This window comes from Dendrobates tinctorius, unplaced genomic scaffold (genome assembly GCF_039654945.1).
Source record: "Dendrobates tinctorius isolate UK_male_01 unplaced genomic scaffold, ASM3965494v1 ptg000007l, whole genome shotgun sequence".
Taxonomy (NCBI): Eukaryota; Metazoa; Chordata; class Amphibia; order Anura; family Dendrobatidae; genus Dendrobates; species Dendrobates tinctorius.
This window is the reverse complement of record NW_027361675.1, coordinates 29,200,176-29,224,629: the sequence shown is the minus strand read 5'-3', so window position 1 is coordinate 29,224,629 and position 24,454 is coordinate 29,200,176. Positions and strand designations below refer to the sequence as shown.

Genomic DNA, 24,454 nt, shown 5'->3' with positions numbered 1-24,454 from the left:
CGTTTGGAAAACTTGATGTAGGTTTTAGTAAAACACATCTGGGCTTGATGTTTTTCTTTGTAAGCAAAAGATTTCATTTTAACCACCATACCCCACTGGCCAGACACATAAAGAATACGGGAGATTGTTGTCACCTGCAGTACACAACCTGTGCTTGCCAGAAATTCCTGCAGCTCCTTTAATGTTGCTGTAGGCCTCTTGGCAGCCACTCTGATCAACTTTCTTTTGGTGTCTTCATTAATTTTTGAGGCACATCCAGTTCTAGATACTGTCACAGTTGCACCAAAGTTAAGCCACATCTTGATGACCATCCTCAAAGCGCTCCATGGTATATCTAATGCCTTGGAATTTATTTTGCACCCTTCTCCTAATTACTTTCAACAATGAGATTCTTTGCTGTGTGTAAGCGGTTTACAGACCGTGGCTTTTGCTGTAATATGCAACTACCAAGAAAGCAAAAAGGCCAATTTCTGTCACAGATTGCCAAAATACAGATCTCACCAAAAGGTTATATATATATATATATATATATATATATATATATATATATATATATATATATATATATATATATATATGCACGGCCATTGATAAGGTTTTCAAACCTCAGAGCGGAGGTAACTGGGACCAGTTGTTGCTACAACGTGAGGCTAAGTGGATCTTTTATTTAGATACGGTCGCACCTAAGGGCCTCAACGAACAGATTAACTACAATTGTCTCATTTAAAAATTTTTTTTTTACCTCCTTACCCTTTTCATTACCCACAGATAGGATTGACATTATGCCTAAGGCCTCTTTCACACATCAGGTTTTCGGCGTCAGGCGCGATCCGGCGCTTTTGACAGAAACCGGATCCGGCGAAATGCAATGCCAGATCCGGTTTCCCCCCCATTGACTTGCATTTGCGCCGGATCGCGCCGGATGGCCATGCGTTTCATCCGGTTTTCGCCGGATCCGGCAATGTGTCGCGATCCGGCGTCTGGAAAAAACGGCTACTGTAACGTTTTTTGTCTCCGGCGAAAAAGCCGGACACGCCGGATCCGGCGCGTCCGGCTTTTTCACACAATGAAAGCCTATGAGCGCCGCAATGCGCCGGATCCGGTTTTTTGGTCTGAGCATGCTCAGTAGCTCTGCCCACAAGACATATATAAAAGCAAGACAGTGGGACCCACAGCCACACCCAACATGCCACCCAAGAAAGCAACCAAGCGAAGCAGGAGACCACTGCAGCACCATCAGCACCACCACCACCCCAAATGGAGCAGCAAATAGAACATGCTGAGGAGGGGAGGCCAGCAGCAGATGAGAGACGGTAATTATCAAATCACCCATTCCTCCAAACTAGGGCTATTGAATATCAAGATATTCATTGGCCCTTTGTTTCTCTTTATTCAACAGCCGCCCAATAGATGCAGCAGCAGCAGCAGCAGCAGCAATGGCAGCAGCTGGAACACCACCCACAGGCATGGAGTGTGGCCACCAGGAAGACAGCACATCATCGTCTGGGAGCCCTCCCTCGCATCGTCAGCATTTGACGGTAAGTTTTTATTTCCAAAATCCATCTTCTCTGTAATATATGTCTATTCATTGCCTTTTATTTCAAAACAGGAATCACAAGATGAAGAGGAGCTCCCAGAAGAAGAAGGAAGGGGTGGACAGACACCTGGAGTGGCTCACAATTGGTAAGTTTTTTGCATCAAACGCAGAAACACAACATCACACTACACACAACACAAAGAAAACAATGTTCTGCAGACCACACACAGCAAACAAATGCCTACATCCAAAGACATAACATTTTTTGTTTTCTTCTCTAGTCTTCCCAATCTGGTGCTCGGCCAAGAGGTCATCGCAGTGCCTCCCAGGGTCGTCGGCGACAGCAACGCGGCGGTCACCAGCGTGTAAGTATAAATATTTTTGCTTTGTTTTTTTGCACTTTTTATTTCATTTCTTATGTGGAGGCTAATTATGTTATTTTTGTCTTTTTCTTTAACAGCCTTCACAGCGTGCTCCCGACTCTGACGGTGAGGATGGAGGACTCGATGTGGACCACCTCATCGATCTCGTCAGAGAAAGGGAGCCGCTCTGGAATATGGCTGACCGCCGCCACGCTGACCTTATCGTTACCCGACGACTCTGGGAGGAAATCTGTTCGCTCCTTGTAGGCCGCTGGGAGGACCTCGATGTTCGGGCCCAGATTACAGAGCGTAAGTATATACAGTACCGGTTGCTTGATGTAAACCAGTCTTTCCCGAACTCCAGTCCTCGTGGTCCCCACGGATCATGTGTTCAGGATTTCTATTTACTATGGAAATCCTGAAAACATGACCCCTGGGGACCATGAGGACTGGAGTTTGTGAAACACTGATGTTGTATACTAACCACTCCTTTCTCGTTTCAGGGAACAGAATTGTGAATCGGTGGCGGTCTGTGAGGGATCGTTTCAAGAAGGAGTTCAATAAAGAGATGCGGGCCCCGAGTGGATCTGGAGGATGCAGGAGCAAGTACAAGTACGCAGAAGCCCTGTCGTTCCTCCGGGAAACAATGGTCACCAGAAGGTAAATATTACACACCACATGTGAAAAAAAATGTTAGATGTAAATTTTTTTTTCAGCCAGGGCCATACCATGTCAGTATTTTAATTGTGTTTTTTTCTCTTTATTCCACAGCACGGTGAGCAGCACTCGGGAGCCTGCACGATTGGACCCTTCTGAGGCGATCCCTGAGGAGACCGGCACCGAGGGACACTTCGACCGCCCCGGTACATCTGCACCTTCCCAGCCTTCCCACACATTCGACCCATCTGTCCCATCCACCAGCACAGGAGCATCGTGGCCGCCTACATTACATGAAGCTGCTGGTGAGGAGATCGCTTTCCCTTTACCCCACCCTTCTGCCCCTGCCACCTCTAGTACACCTGCGGGTACTGGGCGGCAGCGGCAGAGGGGTCAGGAAAAGACTTATGCGCCAGAGTTCTTGCATCTGAATGCATCTTTCCAGAACTGTCTAAAAGTCTTGTCAGAGCAAATCTCCGCAGGCTATCAGCAGATCAACTCCAGCATTCTGGAGGTGAAGACACTTCTGCAAACCATGCATTCAGAAGCAAGATCTTCGCCAAACCACACCTTTTTCAGGTCTGTTGTGGAACGCATGGAAACGCTCTCTCCTGCCCAGCAGATGCATGTAATGCATTCATGCCACGCTGCTCTCCAGCAAGTTACCTCCCAACCTCCTCCTCCCACCACAGTAGTTCCTCCACCTGCACCCCCTCCAGCCACTTTCCATCCTCCCCCTCCTATTACATCTACACCCCCTCCAGCCACTTTCCATCCTCCCCCTCCTATTACATCTACACCCCCTCCAGCCACTTTCCATCCTCCCCCTCCTATTACATACCATCCACCTCCAGCCACTTTCCATCCTCCCCCTCCTATTACATACCATCCACCTCCCCAGCACCATCCACCTCCCCAGCACCATCCACCTCCCCAGCACCATCCACCTCCCCAGCACCAGCAACCTCCCCAGTACCAGCAACCTCCACAGTACCTGCAAACTCCCCAGTACCAGCAACCTCCCCAGTACCAGACATCTCCCCACTTCCAGCAACCTGCCCCGTACCAGACATCTCCCCACTTCCAGCAACCTGCCCCGTACCAGACATCTCCCCACTTCCAGCAACCTGCCCCGTACCAAACTCCTTCCCCATACAACTTGCCATCAACATCATCTGCTCCTACAGTCCCTGCCCAACCCTCCACTCCACCACCCACCACCTCTTCTGCTTCCCACATGTCCACCCATTCTGTAGTTTTTTCCACACCTTCACCTCTAACTGTTCCTTCCCCACCACGATCCCAGTCCTCTCTCCACACTCCCAGTGTCGAAGTGTCCCGCAGCCCCTACAGCAGTATTTCCACCACACACTACACAGATTTATAATGTGTGTATTTAAATAAAAATGACCAGTTTTATGGTTTCAGTTTTATAGTTTCAAAGTTTTATTAAACAAGTTTATTAAAATTTTAAAAAAGTTTACTAAAAAAAACATTTTTCAATAAAAGTTAAATTATTTTACACTGGTTGTCTGTCATTTCTTTCTGCGGCGAAAAAGGTTAAATACAGGGTATTTAAAAGGTGAAATGGTATTCAAAACTAGGTATATAACTGTGGGTAAATTTTAGCTTTTTGCCACAGTTGTGTTCCTGGTTGTGTTTGAAGCAAAGTATTTCAAATAAAAAGTTGTGTTTATTGTTGGTGATTTCCTAACAATGTACACAACTTTTGTTAAAAGGTGAAATACTTTGCATAAAACACAACCAGGTACACACCTGTGGCCTAAAGCTAAAAATAGAGACCATGACAAGATAGCCAACTTTGGTTGGTACAGAAGGTACACAAGTTTGGTTAAGGGCACAAATCTTTCACACTCTGTCATCCTGCCAGTGTACTCTGCCTTGAGGTGACATAAAGTATAGTGCAAAATTGTCCCTCATTACTGAAACCGTCACAGAACTTCTAGTGGTAATGTCATGGTAATCTTGCAAGGTGGTTTCTTCAGAGGTGTCCTCAATGGAAATGGGTTCCTTGCAGATAACAAAATTGTGGAGTACCACGCACGCTTTGATCACCTCGTCCACAGTTTGTCTTGAGGTTGATCGCAGTCAATAGGACCCGCCATTTGGCTGTCAGAATACCAAAGGTACATTCAACCATTCTTCTTGCTCTTGTGAGGCGGTAATTAAAAATGCGTTTTGTTCTTGTCAATCCTCTGCTAGAGTACGGTTTCAAAAGGTGTTCTGACAGCTGGAAGGCTTCATCCCCTACACAGACAAATGGCATAGGTGGACCAGATGTTTGCGGCAGCGGTCTAGGTGGTGGGAACTGGAAGGTGTTTCCATACAGTTTACGCCCCATGGCAGACAGTTTGAAAACTTGAGAGTCATTGGAGCGGCCATAGGCCCCAATATCAACCGCAATAAATTTGTATTCCGCGTCAGCGATGGCCATGAGGACAATTGAAAAATATTTCTTGTAATTGAAATATTCCGATCCCGATCCAGCTGGCTTTACAATGCGGATATGTTTCCCGTCCACAGCGCCCAAGCAGTTTGGAAACTGACATATCTGTTGAAACTTGTCAGCAATTTCAATCCACCTCTCTGTTGTGGGCTCTGGTAAAAACTCTTCAGCTAAGGAGTCCCACAGTGCACGGCATGTGTACTTCACAATTCCAGATAAGGTGGAAATCCCGAGTCTGTACTGGAAATGCAGTGACGAAAGGGATTCTCCAGTTGCAAGAAATCTGTGGGGAATTAAAAAACAATAAATTAGTTTTAAATCACAGCATTACATACCAAAACTGACCTATAACACTTGGAGATACAAACTACCACCAACAAGATTGCAGTGAAAGTGTGCTCTGATGCGATCATATCCAATAAATGTGGCTTACCTTAAAGTCACCATCAGACGCTCTGCGGGTGAAACAGAGAAGCGGCAATAGGTGTCCGCTTTTCTTATGAGGTGTGCAATGCGCTCCACCAAGTAATCAAAATTCTTCATTTTCATCCTAACGTATCCAAAAAATTTATCCGGGTTTCGTCGAAGGTCCATGCATAGTGTAGAATAGACCCCACGCGTCATTCTCTTGGCTGTGATGGGGTGGATCCACAAACGTCGTCTACGATGCCTGATGCGCTGCTGTCTCGCTCTCTCCTTCTCCAGAACAATCACCCTCAAACGATTTGCCTCCGCTGTAAAATCCGCCAAATTCTTCAAAATATTTCCAATGACAACATCCATCTTCGCCAGTAACTTGCTCTTCTCTCCAACCTGCACTTTCTCCTCTACAACCTGTCAAAGAAGGGCTGTAGGAACATGCTATATATAGTTTTCCAGTAGCCAATCCCGTTCGGAAGGCCACAAGGGTCAATTTTAAAAACCGGATCCGGCGTAATCCGTCGAAAAACGGATAGAAAAACGGATGAGACGGATCCGGTTTTGTCTGTCAAGAAAAAGACGGATCCGGCAGAAAACCGGATCCGTCACATCCGGTTTTACGAAACATTTGCCGGATCCGGCGTTCCGGCACGACGCCGGATCGCGCCTGACGCCGAAAACCTGATGTGTGAAAGTAGCCTTAATCTCTCTTTTGTCACCTGATATCAGGATTTGCATATGTGTATATATGTATTCTTATACATGCATTCCTTGTCACTATCCATTTTAATATTTTTCATGTGTATACATTATCTCTCCCCTTCTTCCCACTCCTTTTTCCTCCTTCATCTGGATTTTGCTTGAAAGATATAATTTGCATATTTGCGTCCAGTGATAAGTCTAATGTCCACCCTTCTTTTTTTTCCCTACATTACTTTAATCATAACATATAATTTTTTAGATATAATATGATATTGTATGTCAGGTAGACCACTGTCTCTTGACTTCCATTTCTGTTTAAAATACAATGCACCTGACAGGTGATGTATTCTAAAGAAATCACAGGAGTTTGTTTTGTTAGTTTTTTTTTTTTTTTGCTGATTGTAACATCAGCCATGGAGGTTACATCTGTCAGCGTTTTTTTTGCTGATCAGGAGTGGGGAAATTTCTCCTTGGGGCGTTCCATTGTTTGACGTCACTGGAGAAGGGGCATATCTTTTTTGCGCCTCCGTTGGTGGACGTCACCAGAAGTAGGGTGTTCTCCCTTATGTGCGCTCCGGGCCACATTTGCTAGCGTTTCTCTGTGGATCCTCTTTGCGCCTCCGTTGATGGACGTCACCGGAAGCAGGGCATGCTCCCTTTGGTGCGCTCCAGGTCAGATTTACCAGCACTTATTTTGGGTACCGGAAGTGTGGCATTTTTCCACGGGGCGGTCCACCGGCAGATGTCATCGGAAGTGGGGCATTTTTGTAACGCGTCCCCGTTGGTGGATGTCACCGGAAGTGGGGCACATCCCTGTCTTTTGATATGCTTTGCATGTGTGATGTCAGTGTAGGCGGAGCTAGCACACTGCTGGCGTGCGTTCCACCGATCAGAAGTGAAAGCAAGTAATGGTGGACGACCGGGACGCTGGCAGAACAGCATCTATTATATGGATATGGGGAGTGAATACATGTGTTGCACATGAGGTAATTGATTGCGGCGACAGGTGTTAATGATTCCTTGTCATCTCACATGAATTGACAACATAAATATGCCCTTTTTCTTCCACTCTCTGCAGACAGCATTGAGAGTAGGCGTATTCATGTCTCTCGAGTTTTAGCACTATGGCACTTTATAACAAGTTAGTCCCCTGAAGAATTACTTGGATGAAACGCGTTGGAACACCCCTCTAGGGAAAGTGCAGGGCATGTGCAATATAGGGTGAGCTGTGGACTGCCCTTGTCAGGGCGGGAGTTTGGGGATCAGATGATGGTTAGTTTGTAGGGATTTGACAGGGCATTGTCCTCCCATCGCCATCTTCCTGTGTGCAAACAGAGAACCCTTGGAGACTCCCGGCCCTCTGCCTAAATTGGCGAGATCGTTCCTTTATTATTTATATCTCACTTTTTGATAATATTGTGGCCATAAATTTTGTTTGGTTTAGTCATGAACATATATGTACAATTGGCTATAGCATTGTGTGCTAAACTCAACTAATGCTGTATCCCTTAGATAAATTGTTGCCTGGTATAGAACAATGAGCAACATTTTTATATCCTGAATGACGCATTTAGGTGGTTCCATTTTTCCTCTAGGGACTAACCACTGAATTAGCGTCTTTTTTGATATTTTAACCACTTTTTGGTGACACATTGTTTGGTTCTTTTAATTTGCATATTAAAAGTTATGTTTTAATTCCACCTATTGCTTTATATATGTAAAATGCAACTAAGTAAATGTCAAGAAAATCCTGCTGTCATGGCGATATCTTGTACGCGTTCCCAGCGCCATGCTACACACTGTTTGCTGCTCTGCGCCTTCCCGTGTCAGGCTGCCACGGTGAGTACCTCATACAGAATTTCCAAATCTGCTGTACATTTCTGCTATCTCCAACTGGCTATATGGAGGTGTGGCCAGATCCTGCAAGAATGTATCTCTGATTTATCAGGCAGGCTTTGGTTTCCCCAGCCTATCCAGGTACCAACAGACAATTTCTCCTATGGCAACTTTCTCCAGATCTGGCGACTAACTCTGGTCTCCCTCCTTAAGGCCATGTCTCGGATGAAAACTCATGTGAACAAGAAGAAAAGTTCTTCGCACCAGTAACACCCTGGACAAAGTCTGGCTGTCATCCTGGAATATTCACCTGAAGTTGCGTTCTTACAAGTTCATCCCCTGATAAATCTACCCGTACAAGATCTTCAGGCAACTTAATCTTGTGACCAAAGGTCTTTAACTCCAAGTAAATCTTTGTATCCCAAACTTCTTTCACATTTCGCTCCTGAAGCCGGTGGTCCTGAATTGCTTTTTGAAGCCCCAATCTTCTTCAGCTACCTCTGTTCCTGAGGGTTCCTCAGATGTCTTGAGGTTATGGACATCCTGGACTCCAAGGTTTGGTGAGAACTTTCTATCCGGTGGACTGTAAGGGCTTTGATTCCGAGGAAAGATCCTGACAGCCTGCGGAAAACATGTGTGCCAGTCTCGTTAGAAAAATTTCTCTGTCGGTCTGGCCAAGTAAGGGTTAGGCATACGGGGGGTACTGTCACAGCGGTAACTTGCACGCATTTCCAGTGCCGTGCTATTCACTACATTCGCCGCTCTGATCCTTCCCGTGTCAGTACCTCATACAGCACTTTCAACTCTGCTGCATATTCCTGCTGTCTTCACCTGCCTATAGAGAGGCGCGGCCAGATCCTGCAGGAATTTAGCCATGCTGTGTCCTGCAGAGTTTGGGTTCCCCAGCCCATCCCCTATCAGCATGGGGTAGATTAGGCTGCTCCTCCTCCTGTTCACCGCCTGAACTAAGGTTCCTGTTCTTGTCCGTCTCCAGAATACAGTTTAGAACCCATTCTGACCTCTCCACACCTGACCTCGGCTTAGCTTTGTGAATCCATGGTGCCTCTCCCAACCTCGTACAGCCTGACTACGCTTCTATTTTCACTCAGCTTTCCTGCTTTGACCCATGGGTCAGCAGCTGCAGGTCCGAGGACTGCCCTAGAATGACACCTGGTGACTACCTGCGGTCAAGCCTATCCTCACCAACAGAGGCTCTTGTGAAAAACAGGTAGTCACTTAGTCACGCCCCTCCAGGGTAAACCCGGCTCGTGGTGCAGTTGTTCCACAAGTGCAAGAAAAAAAAGTGTTCAGCTCACCCTTTATACTTCCATGTTGCTTTCAAGCACGGGCCACAGCTCTGTCAGGCAGTAGACAAAATACGGAAAGGATGGTCCAGCTCAAAAGGGTAAAATCCAAAACACTGTCTAGGATTGATATGATATTGGGTAACCCACAGGCAGTCCGACTGTCCAGAGGAGTGGAGTATCAACCTAGGGCCTTGTCAGATCACTCCCCTGTTATGGCGACATTTAATTAGGAAAATGGTGGGAGAGGGGAATGGGCACCATGGTCGTTTAACGCATTCTTGTTACCTATTATTCAAGCAGATGCTAGGATTCCTGACTTGCTAAAAGAATTTTTTGCTATTAATGCGTCTAAAACTTACCTGAGAGGACTATTGATCTCGGAAGTGAATAGAGTTAGAACTAAGTCTAGAGAATATGAGGAACTTTTACAGAAGGAAGCTATCTCTGCAGAATTGCAATATTTGAAAACTCCGTTGGATATACATTTTAACGCATTAAAAGATGCGGAAAAATGATCAGCCCAACATAAGCTTTCAAAAGCTGCAGATAAACGATACTTCCGGCGGCAGGTCTATTTCGGGAAGGGGGAGGGAACTGGACATCTACTAGCTACCCTGATCAAGACTCAATCTGGCCCTGCAATGATAGCGGAGATAAACAAAAATGGGGAACTAGAAAGATCTTCTGGGGCAATTCTAGCAACTTTTAGCGAGTTTTTAGAGACATTATATAATTCGCAGGGCGGGTTCTCTGACGAGTTGCTCAGTAGCTTTTTGGGGACTGCTGGTCTGCCTACTCTGTTGGAATCGGAAGCTGTTGGGCTGGAGGCACCAATTAGTCTGGAGGAATTGGAGGAGCCTCTGGACTCTATGGCAGGGAAGAAGACACCGGGGTCTGATGGGATGCCGGTGGAGGTATATAAACAGTACTCAAATATAAATGCTTCCACAGCTGTTAAAGGTTTTTGAGGCGGCTAGGGAAGATGGGCACTTGCCCCGGTCCTTGAATGAAGCAATCATAGTGGTGATCCCCAAGGCTGATAAGGATCCTTGACTTCCAGAGTCATACAGGCCAATCTCCCTTTTAAACGTTGATGTCAAGATTTTTGCAAAGATTCTGGCAATGCGGCTGTCTAGAGTAAAGGTACTGTCACACTTAGCGATGTATCAGCGATCCCGACCAGCGATATGACGCATTCAGGATCACTGGTGCATCGCTAAGTGGTCGCTAGTGAGCTGCCACACAGGCAAATCTCACCAGCGACATCGCTGGGGACGGGGGTCGCTACTTATCTGTCACACTAGGCGATCCTGCGTCCTCCCACCCGGCTCCATGCTCGTCTCTCCACAGGAAGCGCCGCAGGAAGCTGACGACGAGAAACAGTCCTGGATGTTCTCGCGCGATCAGCGATAACCAGCAGGGGAGCGGGTCGTAGGTAAGTATCAGACACAGCGATGTCGCTAGCAATATCGCTATAACGTCATAAGTTATAGCGATATTGCTAGTGATATGGCTTAGTGTGACAGTACCTTAATATCTAGTATTATTCATCCAGATCAAACTGGTTTTATGACAGAGAAATCAACTGCAATTAAAATCCGGCGGTTGTATCTAAATTTACAGATCCCATCAAAGGGAAAGGAACCTAGGGCTGTTGCATCTTTGGATGCTGCTAAAGCATTTGACAGCGTCGAATGGCCATATATGTGGGCTATATTAGCCAAGATGGGTTTCCGTAAAAATTTTATTGCCTGGATACAGCTGCTGTATTCGAGTCCAGAGGCCAAAATTAGAATTAATGGGGAGATCTCAAATACAATTAACTTACACAGAGGGACAAGACACGGGTGCCCCCTGTCTCCCCTACTGTTTCCTCTGGCAATTGAGCCCTTGGCAGAAGTAATTCGGGCGACACCTGAAATTAAGGGGCTTGTGTAGGAGTCTTTGCAAGAAAAAATAGCGTTGTATGCTGATGACATGCTCTTGTTTTTGGGAGCGTGGCCGTCTTCTCTGAGGGTGGCAATGGAGGTTTTTGGATCCTTCGCAGTGATCTCTGGTTTATGTATTAACTGGGAGAAATCTTCAATCATGCAGACAAACTGATTGTATTATGAAACGACGACCAATCAGTTTGGCTGCATTTTGCTGGATCTGAGCACACAGTATGGCTCTGAATACCTCAGAATTCATTCGGCTGCTTCTGTCATGTGTCACATCATCAATAAACACTAGTGACCCAGTGCCACTGGCAGCCATGCATGCCCAAGCCATCACATTGCCTCTGCCGTGTTTTACAGATGATGTAGTATGCTTAGGATCATGAGCTGTACCACGCCTTCGCCACACTTTTCTCTTTCCATCATTCTGGTAGAGGATGATCTTGGTTTCATCTGTCCAAAGAATGTTCTGCCAGAACTGTGCTGGCTTTTTTAGATGTTTTTTAGCAAAGTCCAGTCTAGCCTTTTGATTCTTGATGCTTATGAGTGGCTTGCACCGTGCACTGAACCCTTTGTATTTACTTTCATGCAGTCTTCTCTTTACAGTAGATTTGGATATTGATACGCCTACCTCCTGGAGAGTGTTGTTCACTTGGTTGGCTGTTGTGAAGGGGTTTCTCTTCACTTTGGAGATTATTCTGCGATCATCCACCACTGTTGTCTTCCGTGGGCACCCAGGTCTTTTTGCATTGATGAGTTCACCAGTGCTTTCTTTCTTTCTCAGGATGTACCAAACTTTAGATTTTGCCACTCCTAATGTTGTAGCAATTTCTAGGATGGTTTTTTTCTGTTTATGCAGCTTAAGGATGGCTTGTTTCACCTGCATGGAGAGCTCCTTTAACCGCTTGTTTCCTTCACAGCAAAACCTTCCAAATGCAAGCACCACACCTCAAATCAACTCCAGGCCTTTTATCTGCTTAATTGAAAATGACATAACGAAGGGATTGCCCACACCTGTCCACGAAATAGCCTTGGAGTCAATTGTCCAATTACTTTTGGTCCCTTTAAAAACAGGGTGGCACATGTTAAGGAGCTGAAACTCCTAAACCCTTCATCCAATTTTAATGTGGATACCCCTCAAACGAAACCTGAAAGTCTGAACTTCAACTGCATCTGAATTGTTTTGTTTAAAATTCATTGTGGTAATGTCTAGAACCAAAATTAGAAAATGCTGTCTCTGTCCAAATATATATGGACCTAACTGTATGAGAGATCTGGAGCAGTTTGTAAAAGAAGAGTTGTCCAAAATTTCAGCTGAGAGGTATAAGAAGCTTGTTGATGGTTATATGAAGTGATTGATTGCAGTTACTTATTAGAACGGGTCTGCAATCAAATATTTTGTTGAGGGTGTCAAAATTGAAATGAAATTATGTCCATTTTGCCATTTTCTCTCAGTTTTTTCTGTGTTACACACAAAGGAAATAAACATGTGTATAACAAAACAGCGAAAAATATAAATATATAAATATATACACATACACACCCTTTTAATCTCTAACATCTATGAGGTCCTTTACCAAATACACAAACCAGAGGACTCAATGTCATCTTGGTGCAACGCTACCTTGGAAGAAGCCAGGAATATAGAGAAATACTACACCAGCAGACATATAGATAACTGAATTTGTAACATAAACAACTTTTAAGCTACTTTGTACCTAATGCCTTCAATTGTTACAGATGTTGCAGCAATGTTGGTGGCTACTACACATTTCCTGATGCCTTTGGGAGGTGGGAGAAAAATTCTTTTTTGCTGATCTGCAAATTGACACAGGATATAAAAACAGGAAATGTAGTTCAGCGCTTTACTTCACAAATTCCATTAGAACATCCCCTCTACAGTACATAACTACAAAAAACATTCATACGGTCTCGGATAGAAATAAACATTTCCCTTGAAGTTATATTTATACATTAATGTCAGGTAGGCTTATACTTCTGCTATTTGCTAAGTAACTCCATTAAAAGGAGGCAGCACACAAAAAATGTGTATATCACATTATAACTTGTGTGTGTGTATATCCAAAATCTTTGAAAACCAAATAGAACTGCGGAGAAATACACTGGGCCATTTAAATATTAAAAAACACAATTATTGAGGCAGTTTGCTCTGAAATTGAACAAATATTTTTCCAAGTAACTGCAGAATCAGAAAATCATTCTTTAGGGAATGTGAAGGTTTCCCTAATGAATAGCTTTAATCAAATTCTGCAGTTTTCATTAGTTTCAGGCGAAAGCTTGTTGTTGGCTAGCAATATACAACCATCTCAACAAGTCAAGGCTTCTACTGTACTTAAGTCATCAATTTCAAAATTGGGAACATATACGGTATTATATATAAACAAACACATACTTATATACATATTGAGTATACAGTATATTTGAGTAAAATGTAAATTATTCTTTTAGTCTATAAACTTCTTACAACATGTTTCCAAATTTCCAAGCAAAAAATTTTGTATTTTTTTTACGACAAAGAAAAATAGCCAAAATTAAAAAACAAACAAACAACTCAGTGCTTTCAAACCTCAAATAATGCAAAAAAAAAAACAAGTTCCTTATCATTTAGAAACAACAACACTAATATTTTAACTCAGGAAGAGTTCAGAAATCAATATTTTGTGGAATAACCATGATTTTTAAAAATAGCTTTCTTGCGTCTTGACATGCTTTCTATCAGTCTTTCACACTGCTTCTGGTGCAAAAATGTAAGCAATTCTTCTTTGTTTGACAGCTTGTGACTATCCATCATCATCTTGATTATATTCCAGAGGTTTTCAATGGGGTTCATGACTTGAGAATGGGCTTCAGGACTTGAGAATGGGCTGCCCATGACAGGGTTTTGATGTGGTTGTCTCTGAAATTTTTCAAGAGCTGTAGCTCATAAATAACATTCCCACGTCTACTTTACATCAGCACAAATTTTGGAAACATTTTTTTTTTGTTAGAAGTTATATAAGGGTTACAAGTTGATCAACAATCTCATTTTTCCAACAAAATTTACGAAACCATTTTTTTTTTTTTAGGGACCACATCACATTTGAAGTGACATTTCAGTGGTCTATATGACAAAAATAACCAAAAGTGACACCATTCTAAAATCTGCACTCCTCAAGGTGCTCAAAACCACATTCAAGAAGTGGAACTAAAGAAACATGGAAGGAAAAAATGAACATTTAACTTTTTTTGCAAAAAATTTACTTTAGACCCAAACTTCATATTGATTACGTCGTCATTAGTGTTGAACGCAAGTGCTCGCTACTCCAGTTTGCGTTGGGTGCTCAAGTATGTACCAAGTATCATGGGTTGTCGAGTAATATGCTCCAGTCCCTGGCCCGCATGTTTCGCGGCTGCGAGACCCCCAAAATAACATGCGGGGATCCACGATAGTCCGAGTAGTGAGCACTTACGCTCAACAATAACCATCATTTTTTTTTTTTTTTTACTTTTGAAAACCCTCCAAATCTAACTCTAACACAACCGTTACCTCAACCCTAACTGCAAAGAACGGAAAAAATTACAAATTTTTTATTTTATCATTTTTATCTAAGGGGGGGGGGGGGGGGGGACACAAAAAGGGAGCCGATTTACTTTTTTTTTTTCCATTTTATCCGATCAGCAAATCTCGGCGGGCTCACTGCCCATGCGCCCACCATTTTTTTCAAATAACATGACAAGGATGGCAGAGGGATGGAGCAGGAGGGTCCAGGATTGGCAGAGGTACCGGGGGTGTCTCAGGAGTGCCCATTTCTTACTTCTCTGAAATGCTAGATCATAGCAGAAAAAAGAAAAATGAATGGTAAATTGGACTTTTTTTTGTGATCGACGTTATTCACCGAATAACGATGATCACGGGTGAGCGGACAATAAAAACTAGCCCTGATCATGTTCTCCAGGGTCTAGGCTACCCACGATTTACTACGGATGAAGCGCGTAAAAAAAACCACATTACTGTCTACAATAACGCAAGGGTACGCAACGACATGCGTACACCAGAATTTACATAAGACATGCCCATTGGCCTGGTTTGTGTCCAGGAATTTCCAGTGGATAAAGCATTGTCCTATCGAACGCAACGGCAAACGCATTAGCTTGCGTTTTTGCATGCGTTTGCGGACGATACGCTGCGCACAAAGGCGCAAATGTGAAACTAGCTTTGCCTTGCATGTTCCGCTGGGAAATTAAATAAGTAAACTGTCTCTTCAGAGAGGAAGAGGACTTGAACTCTAGTGCCACCTATTGGAAGTAGCAATCTTACAAGTTAATATCGACCTTTTAATGAGTCTTTCAGTATGACTTTGGATAAAAGCCAAATCAGAATCTCAATTTGCAGACAAAGTTTTTCAGAGCATTTCCCCTCGTCAGTACAAAGTATGAGAACTGATTTGGCTGGGTGAGAGGCTAAGACTGACGAGAGGCAATACTCTGAAACACCTCAAAAATCGAGACATTATGCTGCGATCTGAAGAAATTCTGGAACAAATGAGAAACAAAGTAATTGATATCCATCAGTCTGGAAAAGGTTAGGGATGCCAGCAAACCACAGTGACAGCCAGTATCCACAAATCGCGAAAACATGGAATAGTGGGGAGCCTATCCAGGAATGAGCGGCTAACCAAAATTACTCCAAGTGCGCAGCGCCAACTCATCCAAGAGGACACAAAAGACCCCACAATAACATCCAAAGAACTGCAGGCCTCACTTTCCTCAGTTAAGGTCAGTGTTCATGACTCCACCATAAAAAAAGAGACAGGGCAAAAACAAAAACCACTGCTGAGCAAAAAGAACATTTTGATGATTCCAAGACTTTTGGAAGAATACTCTGTGGACTGACGAGACAAAAGCTGAACTTTTTAGAAGGAGTAGGTTCCATTACATCTGGTGTAGAATAGCATTTCAAAAAAGGGACATCATAACAATAGTAAAATAAGGTGGACGTAGTGTGATGGTCTGGGGCTGTTTTACTCCTTCAGGAACTGTAAGACTTGCTGCGGTAAATGGAACCATGAATTCTGTGGTCTACCAAAAAATCCTGATGGAGAATGTCTGGCCTATCTGTTTTGACCTCAAGCTGAAGCGCACTTGGGTTTTGCAGCAGGACAATGATCCAAAACACATCAGCAAGTCAACCTCTGTATGGCTTAAGAAAAACAAAATTAAGACTTTGGAGTGGCCTAGTCAAAGTCTTGACCGTAATCTGATAGAGATGCTGTGGCATGACCTTAAAAAAAAAAAAAAAAAAAAAAAAAAAGGGTCATGCTCAGAAACCCTCCCATGTGGCTGAATTACATCAATTCTGCAAAGAGGAGTGGGCCAAAATTCTACCAAGGTGTTGTTGAAAACGGATCCGCCTCCGTCATGGGCTAAACGGATGCTACAGGGACCGTGTTGTGTACGGATCCGCTGGAGGGGAAATTTAAAGGAACCGCGGAGAGAGAGAAAGAGATAGAGAGTTTTTTTTTTTTTTTTCTTTGCACGGCTGTTCCGGAAAGCCATTCAGGGGTTAAAAGCCCTGCTCCAGCGAATCTGATGGGCATGCGCAATAGAAATTAGCGGACCGTCACTCGGAAAAAAGTTGCAGAGTCCGTCCCATCCGCCTGGGAGACGCTAAAATTTTGACGGATCCGCCAAAAAACGGGTGGGACGGACGACTGTCAGTCAAGATCCGCTGTTAATGTAAGTTTATGGGGGAAAAAACGGATCCACCCCTTTTTTGGCGGATCCGTTTTTTCGAAAATTGGCGGATTTTGACTGACGTAAAAAAACGGAGGTGTGAAACAGGCCTAAGGGTGGCCCGACCAATTATTAGGTTTAGGGGGCAATCACTTTTTTGCAAAAGGGCTCTGTAGCTTTGGATATTTTTTCCCTTAATAATAAAGGCCTTCATTTAATAACTGCATTTTGTGATTACTTGTGTTATCTTTGTCTAATATTTAAATTTGTTTGGTGAGCTGAAACATTTTAAGTGTGACAAACATGCAAAAGAATAGGAAATCAGGAAGGGGGCAAACACTTTTTCACAACTCTTCCTGATAGATCTGTGAAGCCTGTAGCCTGCTTCTGCTCTCCCTTCCTCCCTGTGCACATCATGGGTCACACACTACTTTCCATGGATCACAGGCCACGCCCATATGACAATACTTTTTAGAGCACAATGTGCAGCTAGTCGAGCCTCACCTCCAGCATGCAGAGCTGTGCTGGACTGAAAAACTATGTTCTACTCACAGCACAGACAGGAAATCTCTGTACATCTCTTACAGGAAGTAATCAGCAGGTCACATGACCATGTGACAGGTCAATAATTGAGCAAAATTTTAATAGCAAGTAAATTATGAAGTTTATTTCTCACTAGCTGAAGAGACCGGCGTTGCCCAGGCATAGACCCCCTGTGCAGTGTGAGACCCTGTGTACTGTGAACACCCCTCCCCTTGCAGTGCGAGACCCCCTGTGTTGTGAGCACCCCTTCCCTTGCAGTGTGAGAACCCCCTGCATATTTTGAGACCTCCTGTGTATTATGAGACCTCCCTGTGTAGATGCAAGATCCTCGGTAGCTAAAGGACCTGTGATGATGTTGTAAGAGGCGGCCAGGACGATCGTCGCAGCCGAGGACACCGGGGGGCTCTGGTGTCCTGGCCTCCTCCCACAGAAAAACCATCAGCTTCTACCAGTGTACATGTTTGGGGTGCTGGTCCACGGACAGGGATTCCACTGCGGTGCGACCCAACTCCTGCCCACTTCATTCCAGTTTTTCATAGTTGAAATAATGGACACAGATACCGGTTCTGATGCCAAATCAACGATTTTACTTTTCTCTTCAACGGTCCTGGACACATCAGTTACATTACAGTCCACACAGCATTCCTCCTGCACTTTCTCTTTCTTGCTTTCCTTGTCCTCAAGCACATTATGGGGTAGAAGCACCCTTGGCGGTACCGCAGCTTCACTACTGTAGGACCTCAAGATATAGGGGATCCCGTTCCTTTGTTTTGCCCCGGACTTGAAAGCTTCAGCCCTATTTAAGATCTGTCACATGATGAATGTTCTGCGCCCTGCACGACTTTTGGACCACGTATTCCTTTACATTCCTTCTGCTTTCATAAACTGTAGTTCCCCGGGTGCTCTGGTCTTATCCAGCACCCGTCTGACTGTGCCCATGCTTCTCTTCTTTAAAATGTTGCGTAGCTACTATGGCATCCTGGGCTTAGAGCCCTTGTGGGCTTGTCGGGCATGCTCGCCCTTCTGACTAGTTTCTATAGCCTACACTTACTTAACCCATAGCAGCTCTTCCTACAAGTGAGCTACCCATCAACTATACCTAACAAGGCTCACTAGTATACCCCCATCTAGTGGCCCACAACAGAACTACGCTTACACAGTCTATAGAACTATATACTAAAAGTGCCCTCCACTATTGAACCAGAAAGATGCACTGGCTTACCCTAATCTATACATTAATATATGGTATACAATATAATATGGTAACACTGTCATGATCTGAAGTGATCTGACAGTTTTAAAAGCACAGAGCGAACTTTTTTTCCTTTTGGCAAGTTGCCAAGGTGACTTGACTGTCCCCGGTGGTGGTTAGTGGTATCGCACTTTAGGTTAATGCGCACATAATTATGAATCAGGTGTGGGGCTCTATAAATGAGTCTCAGGGTGTGTAATCACTGCTGGTGATATTCATTCATTGATTCTGAGTTGGTGAGAGCCTGGTGGAAGGATGGACCTGAGGAGGAGTCCTGCGCAGCTTAGCCAGGGGGGACGTGTGTCAGCTATGGTGTCTGGACGAAAGGCTGGCATGGCGTGGTGGGGTCGCAGTGATGGTGTCGGCAGGAAGTGTCTGCATGGACTGGTGGAGTGGCGACTATGGAGAGTGGCACTCACCATGTGGGACTTGGCTGCTGAGCTGGACTCAAGCATGCTTGCCTTCGTGGCAGAAGCTGAACTCATCTCTGGGACTCTGTTACTAAGCAGCAGCAACTGGTGGTGGACTCTGCTCCAAGGCTGCACTATGGTGAAGGATCCTGTTATGGTGATGGATCCGGGTGGAGGAGAAGACGCACGCAGGTGGAGGGCTCTGTTGCAGGAGCATAAGCACAGAGCATAAAGCTAAGTGGTGTCCCCCTGTATTGTCTCTTCCCCTCATGTGTGTTATTAGTGCAGTGGTGGGATTAGTTTCCGCACCGGCCTACTCCCTAGTGAGGGTTTAGGGTCAGGGCGAGCAAGGGTTTAAGGTTCGCGTGCGGCGACAGGTGCGGAGCCTGTATAGGGAACGTAAGGAGTGCAGGGATGCTGGCTCAGGGGAGCTTAGGAGGTCTCCTCGTCCCCATTCCCTATCGCAGGGCCCACCATTGTTAATGTTTCCCATGTCCCCCTTATTATTTAAATTCGCCGTACTGGAGGCGGAGTTTCCAGAATTTATATTAACGTGTAATACCTAAATTCGCCAGGTGGAGGCGGTGTATCCATCTGCACGTATTATTATTTAAATTCGCCACTGGAGGCTGTGATAATCAGCTGACACCCGGCCGCGATCAGCGGCGCTCGTTAACCCCTTGCACACCGCGATCAAACACGATCGCAGTGTACCGGGGGTTAAAGGGAAGCATCGGCAGGGAGGGGGCTCCCTCCGTGCTTCCCTGAGCCCCCCATGGCAGCGCAATGTGTAGCGCTGCTGCGGGGGGTTCCTTTCCTGCAGGCCCCCGAATCCAAGATGGCGACGGGGGCCTTCGGGGGCCTGCAGGAAGCTGGCTTCCTCAGTGCCTGCAAAGCGCAGGCATGAGGAAGCCTTCTGCACTGCCTGTGACAGATTGCTGATCTGTCACAGTGATCTGTGATGTGACAGATCAGCGATCTGTCACAGGACAGTGATGTCCCACCTGGGACTATTTAATAAAGTTAAAAAAAAAAAAAAAAAAAAAATCGCCAAATAAATTAGAAAAAAAAAAAAAAATTCCCCCAAATAAATCCATTTTTTGGAAATAAAAAAAAAAAAAAAAAAAAACACAATAAAAGTACACATATTAGGTATCGCCGCGTCCGCAACGACCTGCCCTATAAAACTGTCCCATTAGTTAACCCCTTTAGCGAACCCCTTAAAAAATAAAAATAAAAAACGAAGCAAAAAATAATGATTTATTATCATACCGCCAAACAAAAAGTGTAATAACGCGCGATCAAAAAGACGCATATAAATATCCATGGTACCGCTGAAAACGTCATCTTGTCCCGCAAAAAACAAGCCACCACACAGCATCATCAGCGAAAAAATAAAAAGGTTATAGCTCGCAGAATAAAGCGATGCAAAAATAATTATTTTTTATATAAAATAGTATTCATTGCATAAAACCGACAAAACATAAAAAAACGACCTAAATGAGGTATCGCTGTAACCGTACTGACCCGAAGAATAAAACCGCTTTATCAATTTTATCGCACGCGGAACGGTGTAAACGCACCCCCCCAAAAGAAATTCATGAAACGCTGGTTTTTGATCATTCTGTGTCCCAAAAATCGGAATAAAAAGCGATCAAAAAATGTCACGTGCCCGAATATGGTACCAATAAAAATGTCAACTCGTTCCGCAAAAAATAAGACCTAACATGACTCGGTGGGTCAAAATATGGAAAAATTATAGCTCTCAATATGTGGTGATGCAAAAACTATTTTTACAATAAAAAGCGTCTTTTAGCGTGCGACAGCTGCCAAATATAAAAACAGCCATAAATAGTAAATCAAACCCCCCCGTTATCACCCCCTTAGTTAGGGAAAAATAATAAAATTAAAAAAATGTATTTATTTCCATTTTTCCATTAGGGTTAGGGCTAGGGTTAGGGGTGTGTTGGGGTTCGGGTTGGAGTTAGAATTGGGGGTTTCCACTGTTTGGGCACATCAGGGGCTCTCCAAATGCAACATGGCGTCTGATCTCCATTCCAGCCAATTCTGAGTTGAAAAAGTCAAATGGTGCTACTTCCCTTCCAAGCTCTGTCATGCGCCCAAACAGTGTTTTACCCCCACATGTAGGGTATCAGCCTACTCAGATCAAATTGCAAAACAATTTTTGGGGTCCAATTTCTCCTGTTACCCTTAGGAAAATAAAAAATTGGGGGCAAAAATATCATTTTTGTGGAAAAAAATGATTTTTTTATTTTCACGTCCGAGCGTTATAAACTTCTGTGAAGCACTTGGGGGTTCAAAGTGCTCACCACACATATAGATAAGTTCCGTGGGGGGTCTAGTGTCCAAAATGAGGTCACTTGTGGGGAGTTTCAATAGTTTAGGTACATCAGGGGCTCTCCAAAGGCAACATGACACCCGCAGAACATTCCCTCAAAGTCTGCATTCCAAAACGTCACTACTTCCCTTCCGAGCCCCGACGTGTGTCCATACAGTAGTTTTCTCCCACATATGGGGCGTCAGCGTACTCAGGACAAATTGGACAACAACTTTTGGGGTTCAATTTCTCCGGTTACCCTTGGGAAAATAAAAAAATTGGGGACTAATTGATCATGTTTGTGGAAAAAATACGATTTTTTTATTTTCATGCCCTGGCATTATAAACTTCTGTGAAGCCTTTGGGGGTTCAAAGTGCTCACCACACATCTATATAAGTTCCTTAGGGGGTCTCGTTTCCAAAATGGTGTCATTTGTGGGGGGTTTCCACTGTTTAGGTACATCAGGGGTTTTCCAATCGCGACATGGTGTCCGATCGCAATTCCAGCCAAAAACGTCAAATGGCACTGCTTCCCTTCCGAGCTCTGCCATGCGCCCAAATAGTGGTTTACCCCCACATGTGGGGTATCAGCGTACTCAGGACAAATTGCACAATAACTTTTAGGGTCCTGTTACCCTTGGGAAAATAAAAATTGGGGTGAAAAGATCATTTTTGTGGAAAAAATATGATTTTTTAATTGTACCGCTGTACGTTATAAACTTCTGTAAAGCCCTTGTGGGTTCAAAGTTCTCACCACATATCTAGATAAGTTCCTTGGGGGGTCTAGTTTCCAAAATGGGGTCACTTGTAGGGGTTTCCACTGTTCAGGTACATCAGGGACTCTCCAAACGTGACATGGCGTCCGATCTGAATTCCAGCCAATTTTGCATTGAAAAAGTCAAACGGCGCTCCTTCCATTCTGAGCTCTGCCATGCGCCGAAACAGTCGTTCTCCCCCACATATAAGGTATCAGCGTACTCAGGACAAATTGTACAATAACTTTTGCAGTCCAATTTCTCCTGTTACCCTTGGTAAAATAAAAAAAATTGAACCTGAAGTATTTTTTTTGTGAAAAAAAGTTAGATGTTCATTTTTTTTTTAAATATTCAAAAAAATTCCTGTGACGCACCTAAAGGGTTAATAAACTTCTTGAATGTGTTTTTGAGCACCTTAAGGGGTGCAGTTTTTAGAATGGTGTCACTTTTGGGTATTTTCTATCATATAGACCCCTCAAAGTGGCTTAAAATGTGATGTGGTCCTAAAAATAAAATGGAGTTGTAAAAATGAGAAATCACTGGTCAACTTTTAACCCTTATAACTTCCTAACAAAAAAAAAATATTTTGGTTCCAAAATTGTGCTGATGTAAAGTAAACATGTGGGAAATGTTAGTTATCAAGTTTTTTGTGTGCCGTATCTCTGTGATTTAAGGGCATAAAAATTCAAAGTTGGAAAATTGCGAAATTTTCAAAATTTTCGCCAAATTTCCGTTTTTCTCACAAATAAACGCAAGTTATTTGAATGAAATTTTACCACAATCATGAAGTACAATATGTCACGAGAAAACAATGTCAGAATCACCGTGATCCATGGAAGCGTTCCAGAGTTATGACCTCATAAAGGTACAGTGGTCAGAATTGTAAAAATTGGCCCGGTCATGTACGTGCAAACCACCCTTGGGGGTGAAGGGGTTAAAGAAGGATACTTCATTGCCCTCCTTCAGGGCCCTGCCAAACCTTATGGAGGCCACGTTCACGTAGACCTTCACGTTGGTCCCGTCTTCTCTGATGAAGCCGTACCCCCGCTCAATGTCCACATATGCCAACCGTCATCGGGTACACAGACCTGCCAGGGTGCTTCCACCCTGCGGCAACTCGGCCCACACTTCTTTTTTTGTATTACATCTTCCAAACAGGCCGCCTGCCTGGGGTTGGGGAAGGGCCCCTCCGGTGTTTGAGAAAAGTGGGGAGCGCCCAAGCCTACAGAGGTGGAAGGTACTGCAGAGGCCGCCGGGTATGGATATGCGGCTACACCCCCCTCGGGGACGTGCTGTTCGACAACAGCGGCGGTTTAAGGGGGCGGTGAGCGGGACCATCCCTCAGGGGTAAAGGGTCGAGGCTCACTCACCCTCTCCGGAGGAGGGACGATGGTTGCGCCCGTGCCAAGCCCACTGGCTGCTTTGGCCACCACTCCTCCTTTTGGTGTCAGCTCAGCTGGATGCTGCTCTTCCGGCTGCGGTTAATCTTGCGTGGACGCCATTTCCGGTCCGCGACGAATCAACGGCGAGGGTTCCGGTACACAGGATTCCTCCTGTTGGAGTTGGCCCGTAAGCTCCACATCCTGCTCCGCCATCCAGCCGGGGATTCCGCACTCCAGGAGCCCGAGGTCTTCACCAGGCGCTGACTTTGCGACCGGGACAGCTCCATGAAATGATCCGCCGGGGCCTCTGCCAGTTCTTCCCAGGGCCTGCTGGACCACGTTCTTCCATCCTCCTTCCTCCAGCGCCACTCTATCTGGTCCACGCCTTGACAACTCTGAGTGCAGGAATGCTCCATCGCGCCCGAGTTGCCGTCACTTACTGGTACCGAACCACTGCTTCCAGAATCTTCTGGGAGGCCACACCCGTTTCTAGGTGGGTACTCCCCTGTCAACTCCACCAAGGTGCAAGAGTTCTGTAGGTGAGGGCGAGGTTTTCTTCTTTTCAGTCACTTCCACCAGGGGAGGGCCAGGGTGCAATAACAGGCAACTTTTGGCGCCAAGGGGACACGGAAACACCCACGAAGGGTCAGGGCTATGTCATCTTCTTCATTCGCGGCGCCATTTCCTGCCAACTCCATGGCCGCCATCTTGGTTAACATGAAATCAGGTTTAGGTACAGCGTCAGTCCAATCCGTTAGGTCAGTCACATCCGATGACACACAATTTTGTCCACTCTCTTCCTTGTTAAACTTCAGG

The 24,454-nt window shown here is 44.8% G+C and overlaps 1 protein-coding gene across 3 annotated transcripts in view; it reads right to left on the bottom strand.

The window, feature by feature from the left end:
* DHX40 (DEAH-box helicase 40) overlaps positions 1-24,454 on the bottom strand; it is a 139,414-nt gene that overhangs the window by 70,697 nt on the left and 44,263 nt on the right. For all 3 annotated transcript variants that reach the window (XM_073572966.1, XM_073572969.1, XM_073572968.1), the window contains exon 8: positions 12,944-13,043. In XM_073572966.1, coding sequence (XP_073429067.1) covers positions 12,944-13,043 — 100 coding nt within the window. The remainder of the gene's footprint in view (positions 1-12,943; positions 13,044-24,454) is intronic.